We start from the raw sequence: 17,466 nt of genomic DNA, 5'->3' as shown, positions 1-17,466 counted from the left end.
TATCTGCCTCAACTTTTTTTTTTTTTACAGAATAAGACTTAAATGCAGTTTAGTATGAAATAATAATAATAATAATAATAGTAATGAAATTTAAAGGCGTCTCTCTCTGCCCGCCTCTCTCTCTCTGACTCACGGTGATGGTGTCGTAGGCGCCGGTGATGAGGGCGATGAAGAGCGACAGCACCATGTAGATGAAGAGCGAGATGAAGGTGTAGAGATAGAGCTGACTGAAGACCCACACCAACGTGCTGCTGCGCTCCACCTCCGAGAACGTCGCAAACATGTCGTCTCCGTTTATCAGCGAGAACAGACACTCCGACACCGTGGATAGGGAACGGAACTGACACACACACACACACACACACACACACACACACACACACACACACAGAAGGAGAGGAAATAAGTGTGAAATCAGTGTGACACTTCATACTAGATTCATATACAGCACACTGTGTTTGAAATCACTCAGAAATTGTTCTATCACGTGTGTGTGTGTGTGTGTGTGTGTATAATTCTTCAGCATGGCATAGTGTGTGTGTGTGTGTGTGTGTGTGTGTGTGTGTATAATTCTTCAGCATGGCATAGTGTGTGTGTGTGTGTATCCATGTGTGGTACTTCAGCATGGCACAGAGTGTATGCGCACTTTAACAGAGTAGTTTGTGTGTGACACTACAACATTGTATAGAATGTAGGTCTATGTGTGTGTGTGTGTGTGTGTGTGTGTGTGTGTGTTTTACTTTAGCATGGTAGGGAGTGCGTGTGTTGTTTTAGTGTTGTATAGAGTGTATGTGTGTTACATTATGTGTATTTGTGCTACTTTGGCAATGGTATAGTGTGTGTGTGTGTGTTATTTTAGTGTTAGAGTGCATGTGTATTACATTGTGGGTGTGTATTTGTGTTACTTTAGTAATGGTAGTGTGTGTTATTTTAGTGCTGTATGTATGTGTGCATGTTTGTTTATATTTGTGTTACTTTAGCATGGATAGTGTGTGTTTATGTGTGTTACTTTAGTGTTGTATAAAGAGTATTTGTGTTGTGTTGTGATGTGTGTGTGAATATTTGTGTTATGTTAGCATGGTATAGTACACGTTACTTTACTATTGTACAGAGTGTACATGTGTTACAATGTGTGTGTTTTTTTACTTTAGTATGGTAGAGTGTATGTGTTTTCATGCATGTATCGTGTGTGTGTTACTTTAGTGTGGTATATTGTGTGTGAGTGTGTGTTACTATAGAGTGCTACAGAGTGGACGTGTGCTACTTTAGTACGGTAGAGTGCTATGCGTGTGTGTGTGTGTTACTTTAGCGTGGTAGGGTCCCAGGACGATCCAGCCGCAGAAGCAGTAGCCCATATAGATGGCAGCAGCGCAGCAGCAGAAGCGGATGACGTTTGGAAACGCAGCTCTCAGGGTCACAATCAGGATCTACACACACACACACACACACACTGTGTGTGTTAATACCTGAGACTATCTGTACCTGTTTAACTTGTACGTTTCTGAAACTTACGTTGTATTTCTGGAAGAAGCTGAGGTAGCGGATCACTCCCACCCACACCAGCAGCGTGGACGTGCCCATCAGGATCCCACACACGTCATAGGACGCCAGGTTCTACAGTACCACACACACACACACACACACACACACACACACACACACAACCAATCAAAGGAGAGGATTCCACACTGCATTTACCACACTGTTCATTTCTTTATGGGATCTTTATTCTTATTACTACACCACAGTAACACACACACACACTTTTACTTTGCGTATGGCTAATGTAATGTGCAACGACTAACAAGACACTGCAACCTTCAATAAACAAAAAACAAACAAACAAACAAACAAATAAATAAATAAATACATTTTAACTGCAGTTCCTTGTTTGAACACTTGGTGTCACTGTTACTTAGAGAATCTAACAACAGATCAGCTCCACATTTCCTCTTCTTTAAACATTAAACTGTTAATGAGGAAACTGCTGTGTGTGTGTGTGAGCGAGTGTGAGTGTAAACCTTGGTCTCAATGCCGATCTTGATGAAGGAGGCGATGATGGTGAGAACGTCGCTGATGATGAGGAGTAAATACCAGCCGTTAATGAACTCCATTCGGTCTCCCCAACACACACTCCGGCCCAGAGACTGCCTGAAGAAGCGCACAAACTCCTACACACACACACACACACACACACACACATGCACACACGCACACACACACACACACAAGAGCAAATCATAAATAACATCTTTACACTGCATCCATCTATTCATCCAGTTATAACTCCACAATCCATTCATCCATTTTTGCATCCATCCATTTCTTCTTCCACTCCACCATCTTCCCCTCCACTCCATTACTCCATCCAAAAAGCCATTCCATGTGTTACGCGATCCCTCCCTTTGTTTATGCCTCAATAATCACCCCATCCATCTCCAGTAATCCATAACACAATCCCCACCACCCCACCTATTACTCCATCCATCTCTTCATCCACTATTTTATGCCTCCATCCATTGCTCCATCCATAATGTCATAAATCCTTTGCTTCATCCATGCCTTAATCCATCCCGTCAATAATCTCTCTCTATAGTATGTCTGTAAATCTAATCATCCCTCCATCCATTTTTGTCCATCTCTCTATCACTCCACCTTTCTCTCCATCTATCCCTCCCTTCCTCCTTTTCTCTCTCTTTTTCCCCCACTTACATTTTGCAGGATGATTCCTCTGAGTATGGATCGTCCACACAGCGCCAGAGAGAGGCCACACACTACGGCCACCAACACATCAAACGCCACCCGCGTGTAGTTCTCCTCTAACAGACAGACAGAGAGAGAGGCAGACAGACAGATGCAAAAAGACAGAGAGAGAGAGAGAGAGAGAGAGAGTCCACGGTCCAATACGGTCCAAAATACAGTATGAAATATTGAAAGAAATGCAACGTGAAGCTACAAGCAGTGATTAATGGGGCCAAGCACTTTTTGTTTTTCCTTAGCAATGGAGGAAGACCAGAAGCTACTGAGACAATTAGCATTAAAATCTGAGAAACAGCATTTGTTCAGACTGTTCACGATGAATTTGTAAAAGATAAAGTGGGGAAAAAAAAAGTTTCTGTTACATTTCAAAATGGCCGACTTCCTGTTTGGCAAATCACAAATTCATTACATCAAGAACACCAGAGCTTGCATGTTTTTTGTTTTGTTTTGTTTTTTTGCAAGAGTTACCAAATCTACACTTGTGTAAAAACAGATCGAGGCAAGAGTGTGTTTGTGTGAAATCTTACTGTGTCCAGACACACTGGGATCCCTGCACTCTTTGATGACGGCCTGGTTATGCAGACTGATCTTCATTTTCCCACTGTGGGCTCTGTTATCGAAGAGGATCTGAGAGAACACACACACACACACACACACACACACACAGCAGTTTGAGAGGCATCCAGACCTGCAGGTGTACAGGTTGTAGAAAACCCTGATATACTTTATTTAGATTAAAAGAAACTGATACTTTCTCTAGAATTTTAAATGTTCAGACATTTCACATTTTTAGCTGGAATTTACATTGTGTTCAGACTCTGGACTCACAAACAATAATATAAAACAAATGCATAATAAGGGATAATAAAGAGTTAAATATTATAATAAATATTAAAAAGTTATTTGTAACTGTACAAACAACAACAACTGAGGAAAACGTGTACCACCAAATAAACTATTATTTTACATCAAGCTTTTTACTTTACATCACAATTACACAGTGATTGTACTCCTTCCAGCTCTTTAAAAAATATATATAAATAATGAATTTTTCCCGATCAGCCGTACAAATTACAAAGCACATTCACTGCATTTACATTTAGCCACAGCCACAAAACTCCATAAAAGGCAAAAAGATCACAGAGAAATGACAAAATGATGACTGAATGGTGAAAGAGAGTCTCCTAAGTGCAGTATGTGCTAAATCTTCCAGTAATGCAGCTCAGCCACTGCAGCGCTTCAGCTACAATAGACACATGCTAACGCTTCCTCCTTTTACAGGGTGCCATTACATTTGTCCCGATTAAACAGCTAGTCTTATTTGTGTTTATTTATGGATTTCTGTCAAATCATTAATATGAAATGACTGTCACAAGTTTCTTATTAAATCAGTATGTGGAATGGAAGTAAATAAGTGAATTAAACTTGACATTGTAATCCATATATAAAATCACAGGAAGTAAATTTACACAAATTCAGGAGAGAAACATAAGAAACAAATGTTTTTTACCCAGTAAATGGATTACCATGAACACCACATTTCTTGACTACACTCCTGAGAGGATTTTACGCATAAATTTGTTCGTATCCAGCTTGATAATGATCACCTTTATTGGAAATTATAGTCTGTTCTGAAACTAGGCAACTAGGCTTGTCCTTAACTGCCTCGATTAGCGTTAATGTATACTTAGCCATGTTAGTATTAGCAATGTTAATGTTAGTGTAAGACCACAGCCACACAGCTTCCTCAGACCTCAGATTTACGTTAGGTGTTTGTGGAATCAGGGCTTACGGTGACGGCGAAGGTGTAGCAGTCGGGAAGCTCGTTGTTGATGATCGTCTGGATATTTATGGCCTTTAGTTTGAAATCGATGGACACGTTGATCAGCCTACAGGAAGAGGAAAGAACACAGAGAGAGAGAGAGAGAGAGAGACAGAGAGAGAGAGAGAGACAATGATGTGTATTCACACTTATATAAGTCCAACGTATTACTAACATTAAATCACAGCGCTGTTTAATACTCGATTCTGATTGGTCAGAAGGTGTTAATAAATTTATATATATATATATAAAATGTATGTGGTGAAGGTCACGTATATGAACATTAAAATTTATGGAAGGAGTCTCCAGTGTCAGCGCTTTGTAACAGTCAGAGGTAAAGCTGAAAGTTAAATTTTTCTGCTGTCTTCAGGACCGAGGAGTTTATGCTTTGTGGTTTCTCAACTGCATTTGTTTTTTGTCTTATTAACTTCAAGAGAGAGAAAAAAGAGAGGCTGGCGAGGGAACGAATGTTTACAGCTGCTATAACGTAAGTGAGAACAAGAACTAACTTGTTTCACAGACGTTCCATAACATTAAATGTAACTACAAATGGATAAAAAATAAAATGTGTCATTCTTTAATTGAGATAAAATTGTAAATGTTGGAAAATAACTGTGGTGTAAGAGGAATAACACACTTCAGGACATGCTGTTATAAGAAAATAATCAACTTTTGGGTGGTAACAGTAACTCCGCTTCATTACACCACTCCATCATTGATTATTTTCCTGAAACAGCGTGACACTGAGTGTTTTATGCTTTCCTTAATTCACACAAAATCATCTGAAACGATTTAGAGCTTCCTACTTGTGGAATTTGAGGGTGAAGTTCTTGTAGTGTTCAGGGAGAGGAGCTGAAGGGTCTGTGGGAGGATCGACACCTATACACTCTGAAACACAGAGAGAGAGAGAGAGAGAGAGAGAGCATTTTGTCATAGAGTATTCATTTTTAAAATTCTATTAAGAGATAATTAACTAATTAATGAACAATGCTAATTTTGAGAGCATTATCGTAGCCTCTCTCTCTAACACACGCAGCTCAGGCACACATCCAACACTCAGGCAGAGCTCTGTATTAAAAAATGAATACTTATGTTGCATATAACACTGGAAAGCTCACTCGTCTCCTCATACACACATGAGCAGAGGAAGAGAGAGAGGCAGGAGGTTTACCCGTGATGACGTGAGGGTCGATATTGAAGGTGTCGTTGACTGGGTCGATGCTGCCCTTCTTATAGTAGTGCTGACACAGAGAGAGGGCGCTACCGTTCACTCCCGACCCCAAGACGTAGGCGTAGCAGCCCACTGAGTTCTGAGGAAGAGTCAGATACTGACCAAGAGAGAGAGAGAGACAGAGAGAGAGAGAAGCTCATCAAATAAAATTAAAAAATTAAAACTAAACAATGTGTTTCATGTCATTTTATTCACCTCCCCTGAATTAAAACATCTACTTGCCTCGCTCTTTCCTGCAAGCCTTAAACTCAAAACACAACTTACAGGAAGTGGAACGACCCAAAGTTCATGCACGGCCCTCTCAAGGTCACTAATCATCACTAATCATGCATATAAAATCACATGGTCCTGCACACTGACAGTAAACCATATAGCCTAGATCATACAACAGTTAACCACTGAGTGTTTTTTAATGTTTATTAGGTTACTGTGCATTTGTACGATACACAATGTCCAGTGTAGCTTGACTTTATCTTGCAGAACTACACACACGTTCATTAAATCATCCTCATCAAACTTTCTTCTTATTGAATACTCTGATAGTGTGTTACACTGTGTCTTATATCTCATAGATTTGTGAGAGGCTCGTGATTGAAGAGATAATGGCAGAAGAAAAGCGGTTTCTCCAGCTTTTATACAGTGTTTACTGCGCCATCTACAGGCTCGAGAACGGAACTACTGGACCTTTTCGTGTGAAATCCAAATCTGAATACAAAACTGGCGAATAAGAAGCCAGTTCAGACTGATGAAATAATTATTAAAATGTGGAAGTGTTGCTTAAGTTGACGTCATCTGTACTGTGAGTCATTAAAGTTTCTGCCTTGATGTGCTAATTCTTCGAAATAAATTTGAAGATTGAAATTTGAAATAAAATGGAAGAAACATGATAAAAATAAAAGAAAATCCCTTATGACACAAAAACAGCCGTCTGTGTTTGTACGTGTGTGTGTGTGTGTGTGTGTGTACATGTGTGTGTGTGTGTACCTGCTCTATGGCGTAGTTGATGTGTTGATAGACGTCACTCTGTGTGTGTACGGCGAACCCCTCTACGTCGTCCTGATAGTCCTGCAGGAAGAGATGCCTAAACGAGTCTGTGTTCTCATCCTTAAACATCACCACCATCTGATTACTCAAACCGAACAGCACCAACTACAGAGAGAGAGAGAGAGAGAGAGAGAGAGAGAGAGGGATATTAGACTCAGGGACATTCTGCATTTCACACTTTTTCAGGCTGATGTGTGCAACATGGCTCCACACTGAAAGAAATTATTTGTAGCAGCAGCTCGTGTCCATAGATTTTTGTGGAGCAGGACGAAATGGCCTCAGACAAAATGAAGTCGAGAGGCAATCACACACGATTTATGAGAAAGGCTACTATCTAGTGAATTTTTAGAGTAACCCTGTAATCAGCAGTTGAGAGCCGACAACATCCAGCGTACAGTCTAGCAGCTGGCTTTGAGACGTTGTCCAACTGTGTTCCATACAGCAGGTGTGTTTCTCCTCGCGGTGTGTGAGACGAACTCAGAAGACCTGATATCAGTAAACAGGGTTGCCAAGTTTCAGCTAAATATCTCAAAAACCACACGAAAAACCCGAAACTACCCCCAAAAGCTTCGGACATTGGAAAAGACACATTTTTTCTTCTTCTCCTCAGCCTTTGCATTGGGAAACAAGGTCACCATGGTGCGCACGCATTTCTGATACGGTACGGACATTATCCACTCCACAATCCTCTCTTTCCCTCTCCACATCTTTACAACATATCGTACAACAGAAACGGTTCTGTACATCACAGACACACTATCTGCATTTACGCTCTTCCTTTTTTGTGGAAATTTGTTAGATTTAGCAATTTCTGATTAATTGCTATAAAACAAGATCTTGGTGAAGAGGTAGTATTGTTAAACTAGCCCAGTTTGGCAACCGTGTCAAAATAAACGGCCGTGTCCGATGCTCTTATTCCGCAGAAACTGGTCACAGCGTGAGCATGGGGCAGAGTGAGTCCTGCCCCAATAGGCCTGTATTAGAGCTTGTTGCGGTTCCTATTTTTGCCCACTAGGTGCAATGATAACTCTATGGAGCTAAACGGGGCCATGCGCACACCGCACTACGATTGTGCAACATCTAAAAACAGCGAGCACTTCCGTGGAACATCGGCTTATACCTGTGAAAAAGCAACATTTGTTTTTTAAATCACTGGTCACTTTAAACAGGTGATTAGTATTTAAATAGAGTTTAAAATATATGGAGTTGAGAACGAGGTCTTTATGACGATATAAATGGTGCAACTCTGCCACTGATTTGTACTATTTGTACAAAGTGTGTTTTAAATAAAAGTGACACAGTGATAACACACCACAACCATGGTGTAACCATGGCAACTCTCATATAATGCTAGTCTACTGACATGGTGACGGAGTAGGAAGATAGAAAGTTAGCTAAATAAAATAACAATGATTTTGCTATTACGAGGAAGCAAAATTTAAACAAAGCCTCTGTTTCCATGTCAGAAAAATATAATTATACTGTGTGTGTGTGTGTGTGTATGCTCATTTTTAACCAGCTTAGGTGTATCTCAGAGCACGGCGCGAGCTGACACCTGCATGGTGACGATGATGATCTTCAGCAGCTGCAGCACCAGCTTGTACGGTTTGCGGCCCTTGGCGTGGTATTTATCACACGGGCTCATGAAGAAGTACTTCAGCTTCCTGCGCAGAGCCTCTTCCTCCGCCATGTCTTCCTCCTGCGCCTCTTTCCGCAGAGACGACCCCTGCAGGTCCAGAGAGGGCCGGATGCCATGACCTCCATCGCTGAGGTCAACAGGACTGGGGTCAAAGGTCACAGAGGTCAGCAGTCTCTCCTTCTCTGTAGCAGATATTAGAAAAAATTAGATATTAGAGAGAGAAAGAGAAATAATAATATTATCAGTGAAATAGAGGAGCATAAAATTATTATTAATATTATTATTATTATTATTAATAATCATAATCTTCTACCACAGTGTAGCCATGTTTACTGTGCAAGCTCCTACAATTACAGTTAGAAGAATGACACTGATATTGTCGGTGCAGGAAGAGATGCTGGATTTCCTCAGCTATTGCGGAAGGATGAAAATAAATGTATAAAAACAGGAAGTGTAGAGCTGGGAAACAAACCCGCGTCCTCCTCTCGTGCAGGATGCTGTTGTTCTGATAAAGAGGTTGCCATGCAAACGCGTTGCGAATTTAAACCTGATTAAACACAATTTAATCAAAACACAATTCACAGACAAACAAATCTTTAACAAATCAACCGTCAGAACTGCAGCAATGAACAAAACACCCGAGTTTCAGACATCTCTAACAGGACTGTCATGTAGCACAGATGTCAACAGAGCAAAAACATCGAACAGCACTTCCGGGTTCGTCACGTGACCGCCTGGTCACGTGACCCTCGCCGTATCGATTACAGCACATACAGTGTACTACATGGACTTTGTTACATTACCTGCAAATGTTTTCTTTTTGTTTTATTTCTTTATTTTTTTTTTTATATTTAAAAGTGCTTGAGATGTTACAAGAGAAGGATGAAAAGAGAGTTGTTGTACAGAAAGAGGTGTACAGAAATGTTTTTCTCCCATTTTAGACACATTTAATTCTCATCCACATCCACCAAACATTAAATATTACTTATATACTTATATATAACTGTATCACACAGGCATTCCTTACAGTTAGTGTTTGCCTTTTTTAGTGTAGAGCTATTCTGTCACTGAATGTCTTTCACACCAATACAAAAAAACCAAACCAAACCAAAGGTAAGACTACAAAAGTCTCACGATTTCTCTTACAACCCTTTGTAAGATGAAGAATAGAGAATAGTTCACCAAAATCTCATTAAATAATCATCACATCTTCTGGGGTGTGAGTGTGTGTGTGTTGGCAGGGATTTTTATGACGTAGCTTTCTTGTTGGTTAATACGGTGGATCTCAAGCTTTTCCTATCCAGGGACCCCATGAACTGTAAAATAAATTCCACAGATTTGTAATGAACATTTACATTTGTCAAATAATATTTTTTAAAGCCATAGAGCTTTCTATTCCTGACTTTTCCACTGATCGAACACGTCACATCTGAGTTGATTTCGGTGCTTGGACCCCTAAATACAGGGTGTCTGAAAATTCAGGCTCTAATGGGAATTGAACTACAAAGACATGATTTTGCATTTATTATTTATTTACACTTACTATTTTTATATTTATTTTTTCTCTACAGGTGAAAATTTGGTATTAACATTGAATGAAAAGGTGAGGATGTGGGTTGTGATTTCCAACATTATAAAATAATAATAATAATAATAATAGTAATAATAATAATAATAATCATTGGACCCCCGGGGGTTCTCGTACCCTGCTTTGAGAACCACTGAGCTAATATATAATATTATATATAAGTGTATATGCATATAGTATTATATATACTTATACATAAGTATACCACAAGTGAGCAATTTAAATGGAAACTATACACTACAAATCATTAATAATACAACTACATATACATATATCAACATGCATACACGTTTACTGTTGTACACAATGTGCATTTATTTACTTTACAACAAAGACTCAGGACAAATAACGAACAATAAACTGAATACAATAAGCAGAGCAATGGAAAGATTGTCACACAAACAGCCATCCACTGATAACTGACCCAACACCTAATAATCATTTACACACACATGACCTGTCTCTGGATGTGTTCTCTGAGAGCTCATACTGTAGAAGAGGGAAGCAATAAGTATGAATTTCGTTTGCATGTCAGTTCCTGTTTGCGGTTTTAAATCAACCACAAGAAGCCAAAACAGAGAGTTTCTCTCTTGTCAGGTTTTTCATTCACTTTAGTATTATGAGTTACATTATCGATCTGAGTGTACAAATAAATTTACACTCATTCTCTGAGCAGACAAAACAAATTGTTGTTTTTTTTTTTTAGAATTTATATTATATTTATCAGGTACAGAACCTGTGTAAACTTTATTTTTCACCAAACTGTTCCTTTTCCTGCATTTGTAATTTACCAACAATCCAAAAAGTCCACTGACTTTTTACTACAAGATGTTGAAAATGACCTGAATGACTGTAACTCTCTGTAACACACACACACACACACACACTTCTTGTCACAGTCAGCACACGCCGCTCCTTGTCCTTGTCCCTCTCTACCTCCCGTCCAGCTGTTTGTCTCGGGCGATGACGGCTTCGTCGAATTTGATCATGAGCGTGGTGCCCTTGTGCCAGTGCGCCGTGACTTTGGCGGGGAAGCCGCTGTGGGTGAGGATGGCCTCCACCATGCCGGCGGTGAAGGCGGCACAGTTCAGCGTGCTGTTCTCTTTAGGCACGGATATGAACGCGTTCACCAGCGGCTCCTTCTCGATGATGTAGTACGTCTTGTCGTCGTCGTTGGCCTGCTCCAGCTTGTCTGCTTCCTTACCGAACAGAGACTTCCACACAGACACCTACAAAAAAAAAAAGTTAATATTTAACAGATTTCTCTATGAATTAACTTTGTTTTTCTCTTTCTCTAGATAAGTGCACTACACTAGGGCTGGGCGATGTGACGATATAATATACATATTACGTACAAAATGATGTCACTTATTAGAGATTTTGTAGGTATATATCTTTTTACAACTTTTTTTTAAAATACCAATTACAAGTTCTGGCAGCAGCTCTTTAAATCTGTAAAATGTTACACTTTTTTCCCTTTTCAGTGTTAAGTTATTTATATTGATGTTAAATAAAGATGTTCTTTGCTAGCAACTGGTTAACAAACCTCCATATCCTGATACATATCATATATCACGGAAAAGTCGTCAAATATCGTAATATGATATTTTTGTGATATCGCCCATGCCTACACTACACAGAGTATAAAATAAAGGTTACACATTATGCAGTGCACTTATCTCCCAAAGTGATCCTAAAATGGTCCTCTACTGCATATATAGTGGACTACATAGAGCAGAACCATGACTTTATATTGTGTACACTATACAGAGTATAAAATAAAGGTTACACCTGATGTAGTGCACCATATAACCAGGATGTAGAAGACTACATAAGATTACACAAGTGATTTGTAAATCTTATTAAGGGTTTATTAAATTATTTTTAAGTGATTTTTGAATAGCAAAGTGATTTTTAAATCTTATTAAGTGCTTATTAAATGCCTTTTAAATGATTCTTGACTAGCAAAGTGATTCTTAAATGCCTTTTAAATGATTCTGAATACCAAACTGATTCTTAGATCTTAAATAATTCTTAAATGATTCTTAAGTAATTCTATATATCAAAGTGACTCTTAAACCGTACTGAGTGATTCCTAAAGGATTAAGTGATTCATAAGCGTTTTTGAATAGCAAGAATAGTGTAAGTGATTCTTAAATTATTCTTAAGTAATGTGCACACTGTCAGTCGTTCGTGTTGGCATGGCAACAGGAAACACTCTGAAAATGTCGTCTGTGTCTGAAATGTCAGTCACTTGATATTAATTTCTTGTTTATAGACCTGTTGTATGGAAGCATCACACTGCGAATCCTCGAGGTTAGACTGAATATCAGCATGGCTGTGATTATCTACGGCCTCCTGACTACAGCCGAATCACAGCCGTGCTGATATGCACTCTAGGTCATGACATATCACTTAATTAAATGATTGTAAAGTAATTCCATTTATTGAGTCTTAAACGGTTCTCTAATAGAGAATCACTTTGCTATTCCCTTGAGAAGTGCACTGTACAGAGTGTGAAATACTGGTTACACCCTACATAGTGCACTACATATCCAGTAGGAGCCACTGAAGAATCACTCTGTTATTTCCTAGATCAGTGGTTCTCAAACATTTTGTATCCAAAGACTCATTTTAACTGTAAAGTAACTTCCACGGACCCCCTCGGTATCCTTAGTATGGGTTTATTTTGTGAACATTATTTATATTCTTCAAATAATATTTAACAGGCCATAGAGCTTTCTCTTCCTGAAATTTCTGTTGACTGAACAGAGTTGATTTTTGGTGCTTGGACCCCTAAATATAATAACTTTGATAATGTGGCTTGCGATTTCCACCACTGCAACTAACTAACTGACTAACCAACTAACTAAATAAGTAAGTAAGTAAGTAAGTAAGTAAATAAATAAATTCACGGATCCCTGGACCCCCTTTTGAGAACCACTGGCCTAGATAAGTGCACTACATTGGGTGTGAAATAATGCCGTTTATACACTCTATCTAGTACAGAAGATGCCTTCTAGTGTGTGTACAGAGTTATACTGTATGTATAGCAGTGTTCAGGCAGTGATGTACATTGTGTCCCAAAAGTCTCCATACACAAGGCATATTAAGACTTTTTAGCAAAACTTCATTTACAAAACATCCTCTACATGATTTCCATTTCTTTTTAAAACACACTCAGAGTCGTCTCTCCTACTCACGATGAACTCGTGCTCACACATCTGGGGCTGTTTCTATAAAGCCGCTCAGAGTAAACTTTTAGTCTTAAGTGTGTCAAAATTCTGAGAATGATGTAATTTGAGTCTTATTCCTAGACTTAAGAATAAGTGTGATTCATAAAGGTTCCTAAGTGTTAAGACAGAGCATCAGCTCCTGAATTATTTAAGAGCGCTGGAGAAGTTTCCTAACACAGTTATGATGTCCTCAAATATATGAGGACAGCGAGTTGATAAAATAATACAGTCTTCATCGTCAGTCTTAGACATTTCCTGAAAGTTGCTTTTAGCTTCTTCATAAAAAGCTCCTAGTCTTACACAAGTCCTAGTTTTTACTAAGAATTTTTTTTACACTAAAGTCAAAGCTTAAGACTATCCTTAAGAGCATTTCTGAGAAGTTTTCATATACGGGCCCTGGTGTTATGAGTCGAACTGCATGTCCATCACAACCTTGTGACAGCTTCTTGATCCAGCCATGAGAATGAGTTCAATATGTTCTTCTTTTGTCAAACACATTCTTGAAAGCTATCTGGAAAATAAATAAATAAATAAAAAATAAAAATGGTACCTGAAAAAAAAATTATATACATTATATATATATATATATAGTTAAGGCTCTGGGTTACTGATCAGAAGGTCAGGGTTCGAACCCCTGCACTGTCAAGCTGCTGCTGTTGTTGGGCCCTTAACCAAATCTGCTCCAGGAGGCCGTATCATGGCTGACCCTGCGCTCTGACCCCAGCAGGATATGTGAAAAACTGCATTTCATGGCTCCGTACTTGTACTCTGCACAATGACAATAAGGTTTAATCTAATATACATATTTTTTTTCACATAGGTTTTATGAATATAATGGCTATCTGAAAAAAAAAATATTTTTTTCAGATAGCCTTTATGAATGCCTTTGACAAAAGAAGAACATTTTGAATGTTTTATATTATATATATGTATATACACACACACATACATACATACATACTGTGCAAAAGTCTTAGGCACCCTATTTTTTTTTAGTACAAACTTTGTTATAGGTTTTTATTTTATGACTTCTACATAAGTTAAATATTACAGAAAAAAGTTTGTATGTCAGTAAAGAAAGCAGCAGATTCCATAAGAGACACTTTTCAGATAAAAACATAATGAAGGCTGCTGGGTTTCGCTGCAGAAATAAGAAGCGAGTCGACAGTCAAAGTCTCCAGAAGAACTGTGGCTGCTTCTGCAAGATGCTCAGTAACACTTCCAGCTCATTTCCTTATAAAACTGCACACACTGCACCTCAGATACTGCTTTACTTTTTAAAGCAAAGGATCATCACACCAAATATTGACTTTGTTTCATTTATTACTGTTTACTGCTCATTATAGTATTGTTTTTTTTTAATGTAGAAACATTTAGTTTCATTATTTTTGAAGGCATCTTTGCTAGACAGCATTTCTCTGCATGTGCCTAAGACTTTTGCACAGAACTGTATATATATAAATATATAAAATATGAACTATGATGTAAGTCTGAAAACAGTCCCCCTGTGTATGGAGACTTCTGGGCCACCCTGCAGTGTGTGATGGAAAGCCATGCCTTGATGAAGAGCAGGATGTTCAGCACTTTGGTCTCCCTCTTGCCGTTCTTCTCCCGCAGCACCAGCAGGTCGAGCAGAGACGCTCCCACTCCGCGGCCCATGTCCGCCAGGCGCGCCTGCAGCTCGGACACCGAGTACACGCGGCTCTGGCAGTACTGCACCATCTCCGAGAAGAGCAGCGCGAAGGCGCTCAGGCTCACCTCCGTCCTGGGCCGGGACAGAGAGCGCTCCAGCACTAAAGACTTCCCTTTAGTGAAGCGGATGTCCATGTTCCTGTCTGCTGTAAACAACAACAACAACACTGTTACTGTTACTGTTACTGTGTTTGTTCGTAGATAAATCCCAAGTACAAGCTGTGAGATTGGGGTTGAAAATAATTAATGATATTTTACAACAATATCTATTTCTTTAAATGTACTACTAATGAATTAAAACTATTTTATCCATTTATAATCCTGTTTTGCTCAATATTTCATAACATTCCAAACCAAGACGCCTTACTTCAATTAGTTCCGGGTTTTTCTTCTTCTTTGTATTTAATTCCACGCTTTCGTGTGTTACTGCCACCTCCAGGACTGGAGTATTGACACTTTCCCATTAGTTTAGTCTGCTTTCATTTATTTTGTTTGAGTTGAGAATGATGTGTTACTGCCACCTACAGGACTGGAGTATTGGTACGGTCCCATTAGTTTTCTCTATTTTTTCATTAGTTTATTGCAAAATAAAGGGGCTGAATTTTTGTGTAATAATAATTTGATTAGGGGTAAATTTTACGTACACTAATGTACATTTGTTAAAGTTTCTCCAAGGTTCATGGCGTTTAAAAATGACTTGAAAATTTTCTTTCAATCTTTAAAACAACTGAAAAAAAAGGAGTACCTTAAGACTCTCTGAATTACTTCTGATATACCTTGATTAACCCCCTTAAGCTCAATTTATGTTTTATTATAGTTTTCTTTTTATATATTTAGGTATTTATTATTTGTATTGTATGTTTTCTCTTCTTGTTAAAGTATGCTGCTTGGATTTATTGTTAGTGTGCTCAACAATGATAATGCCTGTTTGTTACTTGAAGATATTTAATAAAGATTAAAAAAAAAAAAAAAAAAAAAAAAAAAAAAACTTTAATTAGTTTATTTGATTCGAGACTGATGTGTTACTGCCACCTACAGGACTGGAGTATTGGTATTTTCCCATTAGTTTAGTCTGGTTTCATTAGTTTATTGGATTTCTCCTTTTGTAAAACTGAAATAGAAACAATTTTACATTTGTATTATTATTGTCCCTACTATAAATCTTTTTGGACAGAGGTTTCTATATTATTATTTTTATATTGTAACAAATTGGTACAGATTACAGAAACTCTGATATTTCTTTCAGATATTCATTCAGATGATGTAAATTTTGATTGTACTTTATTGTTGCTTTGTCTTCTGGCTAAATTTCATCTTCACAAATCCAGACTAATATTTTCTAAACCTAATTTTAGAATGTTTTCTGATGATGTAAAATCCCTTTTTGCTTTATTTAAGAATATGTCTAAACCCCTGCACACCATGGCATATAAAACATGTAATATTCTCAAGAGTGTCGTAATGAAAATATAATTTTTGTTCCAGAAATAGAGAGGGATTGCTATGTGTTGGCCGTATGTCTTTGTTGTTGTTGTACGATGTAAATGGTTATCGTTTGATACAATAAAAAAAAAGTTTTTTTTGATTTGAGACTGATGTGTTACTGCCACTCAGATGATTTTAAATCCTGGTTTATTCACATTTCCTTTCATTATAGATATCATTCGTGACTGTGATAAAGACATGACGTTTATGTGTTTTTGTTATTTGTTAACTGTTGTACTAACATTTTACCATCTTCACTGTGATTCTTTGTTTCACTTTAAAATGTTATATTTTTAACTTTTAACTTTAATTTCTTCTACCCTTCAACTTATTGTTTGTTCTTTTATTGTTTATCTAATTTTTAAATCTTTTATGTAAAGCATTTAAAGATTTATAATCAAAATGAAAAATACTGTCCATTCTCTGTAGCGCTTATCCTACACAGGGTCGGGGGGAGACTGGAGTCATCGCATGGCACAATCACACACACACACACACACACACACACACTAGGGACAATTTAGAGATGCCAATCAGCCTACAACACATGTCTTCGGACTGGGGGAGGAAACCGGAGTACCCAGAGGAAACCCCCGAAGCACAGGGAGAAGATGCAAACTCCATGCACACGGACAGAGGTGTGAATCGAACCCCCAAATCCCACCACTAAACCACCCTGAAAAATACTTCAGAAACAACAATTATTATTATTATTATTATTATTATTGTTGTTGTTCTTACAACTTCATAAAAACTTCACAGAGCTATTGGAGGATTTTTTTTTTTAACTAATTTTTGTTTATTTGAACCCTGGAGTAGCGTTTAACAGTGCCATAACATGCTGTTTTTTTTTTATTCACGGTGCACAAACACACACACACACACACACTCACTAACACTAATGATGTGAGAAAATGGACTTAAGCTAAGCTGACTTTTGATTTTGTTTATAAATGAGGTTAAGCAAAA

At 38.1% G+C, this 17,466-nt stretch overlaps 2 protein-coding genes across 3 annotated transcripts in view; both read right to left on the bottom strand.

The window, feature by feature from the left end:
- The window catches only part of mcoln1b (mucolipin TRP cation channel 1b), a 12,883-nt gene extending 3,630 nt beyond the window's left edge, over positions 1–9,253 (bottom strand). The window contains exons 1-12 of the mRNA XM_034301724.2: positions 8,969–9,253; positions 8,413–8,678; positions 6,798–6,962; positions 5,754–5,910; positions 5,389–5,470; positions 4,553–4,649; positions 3,288–3,387; positions 2,713–2,819; positions 2,022–2,171; positions 1,513–1,614; positions 1,305–1,427; positions 134–340 (exon numbers count right to left, since the gene is read on the bottom strand). Of these exons, the coding sequence (XP_034157615.1) occupies positions 134–340; positions 1,305–1,427; positions 1,513–1,614; positions 2,022–2,171; positions 2,713–2,819; positions 3,288–3,387; positions 4,553–4,649; positions 5,389–5,470; positions 5,754–5,910; positions 6,798–6,962; positions 8,413–8,678; positions 8,969–9,020 (1,608 nt within the window). The 5' untranslated portion in view covers positions 9,021–9,253. The remainder of the gene's footprint in view (positions 1–133; positions 341–1,304; positions 1,428–1,512; positions 1,615–2,021; positions 2,172–2,712; positions 2,820–3,287; positions 3,388–4,552; positions 4,650–5,388; positions 5,471–5,753; positions 5,911–6,797; positions 6,963–8,412; positions 8,679–8,968) is intronic.
- A 1,517-nt stretch (positions 9,254–10,770) lies between these two features.
- LOC113534308 (trafficking protein particle complex subunit 5) lies at positions 10,771–15,459 on the bottom strand. Of its 2 annotated transcripts, none has more exons than XM_026926999.3 (3): positions 15,380–15,459; positions 14,878–15,158; positions 10,771–11,313 (listed from the first exon to the last, which is right to left on the bottom strand). In XM_026926999.3, exons 2-3 carry the CDS (start codon positions 15,145–15,147, stop codon positions 11,017–11,019), a joined length of 567 nt encoding a protein of 188 aa, XP_026782800.1. In that variant the 5' UTR covers positions 15,148–15,158; positions 15,380–15,459; the 3' UTR covers positions 10,771–11,016. The 2 variants fall into 2 exon arrangements, with proteins under 2 accessions (XP_026782800.1, XP_034157559.1); XM_034301668.2 differs by having other exon boundaries at positions 14,878–15,155; positions 15,380–15,436.
- Between the last annotated feature and the right edge of the window lie 2,007 nt (positions 15,460–17,466).

This window comes from Pangasianodon hypophthalmus, chromosome 29, assembly GCF_027358585.1.
Source record: "Pangasianodon hypophthalmus isolate fPanHyp1 chromosome 29, fPanHyp1.pri, whole genome shotgun sequence".
Taxonomy (NCBI): domain Eukaryota; kingdom Metazoa; phylum Chordata; class Actinopteri; order Siluriformes; family Pangasiidae; genus Pangasianodon; species Pangasianodon hypophthalmus.
The sequence above is the reverse complement of the archived record's forward strand: the minus strand, read 5'-3'. Positions and strand labels throughout refer to the sequence as shown.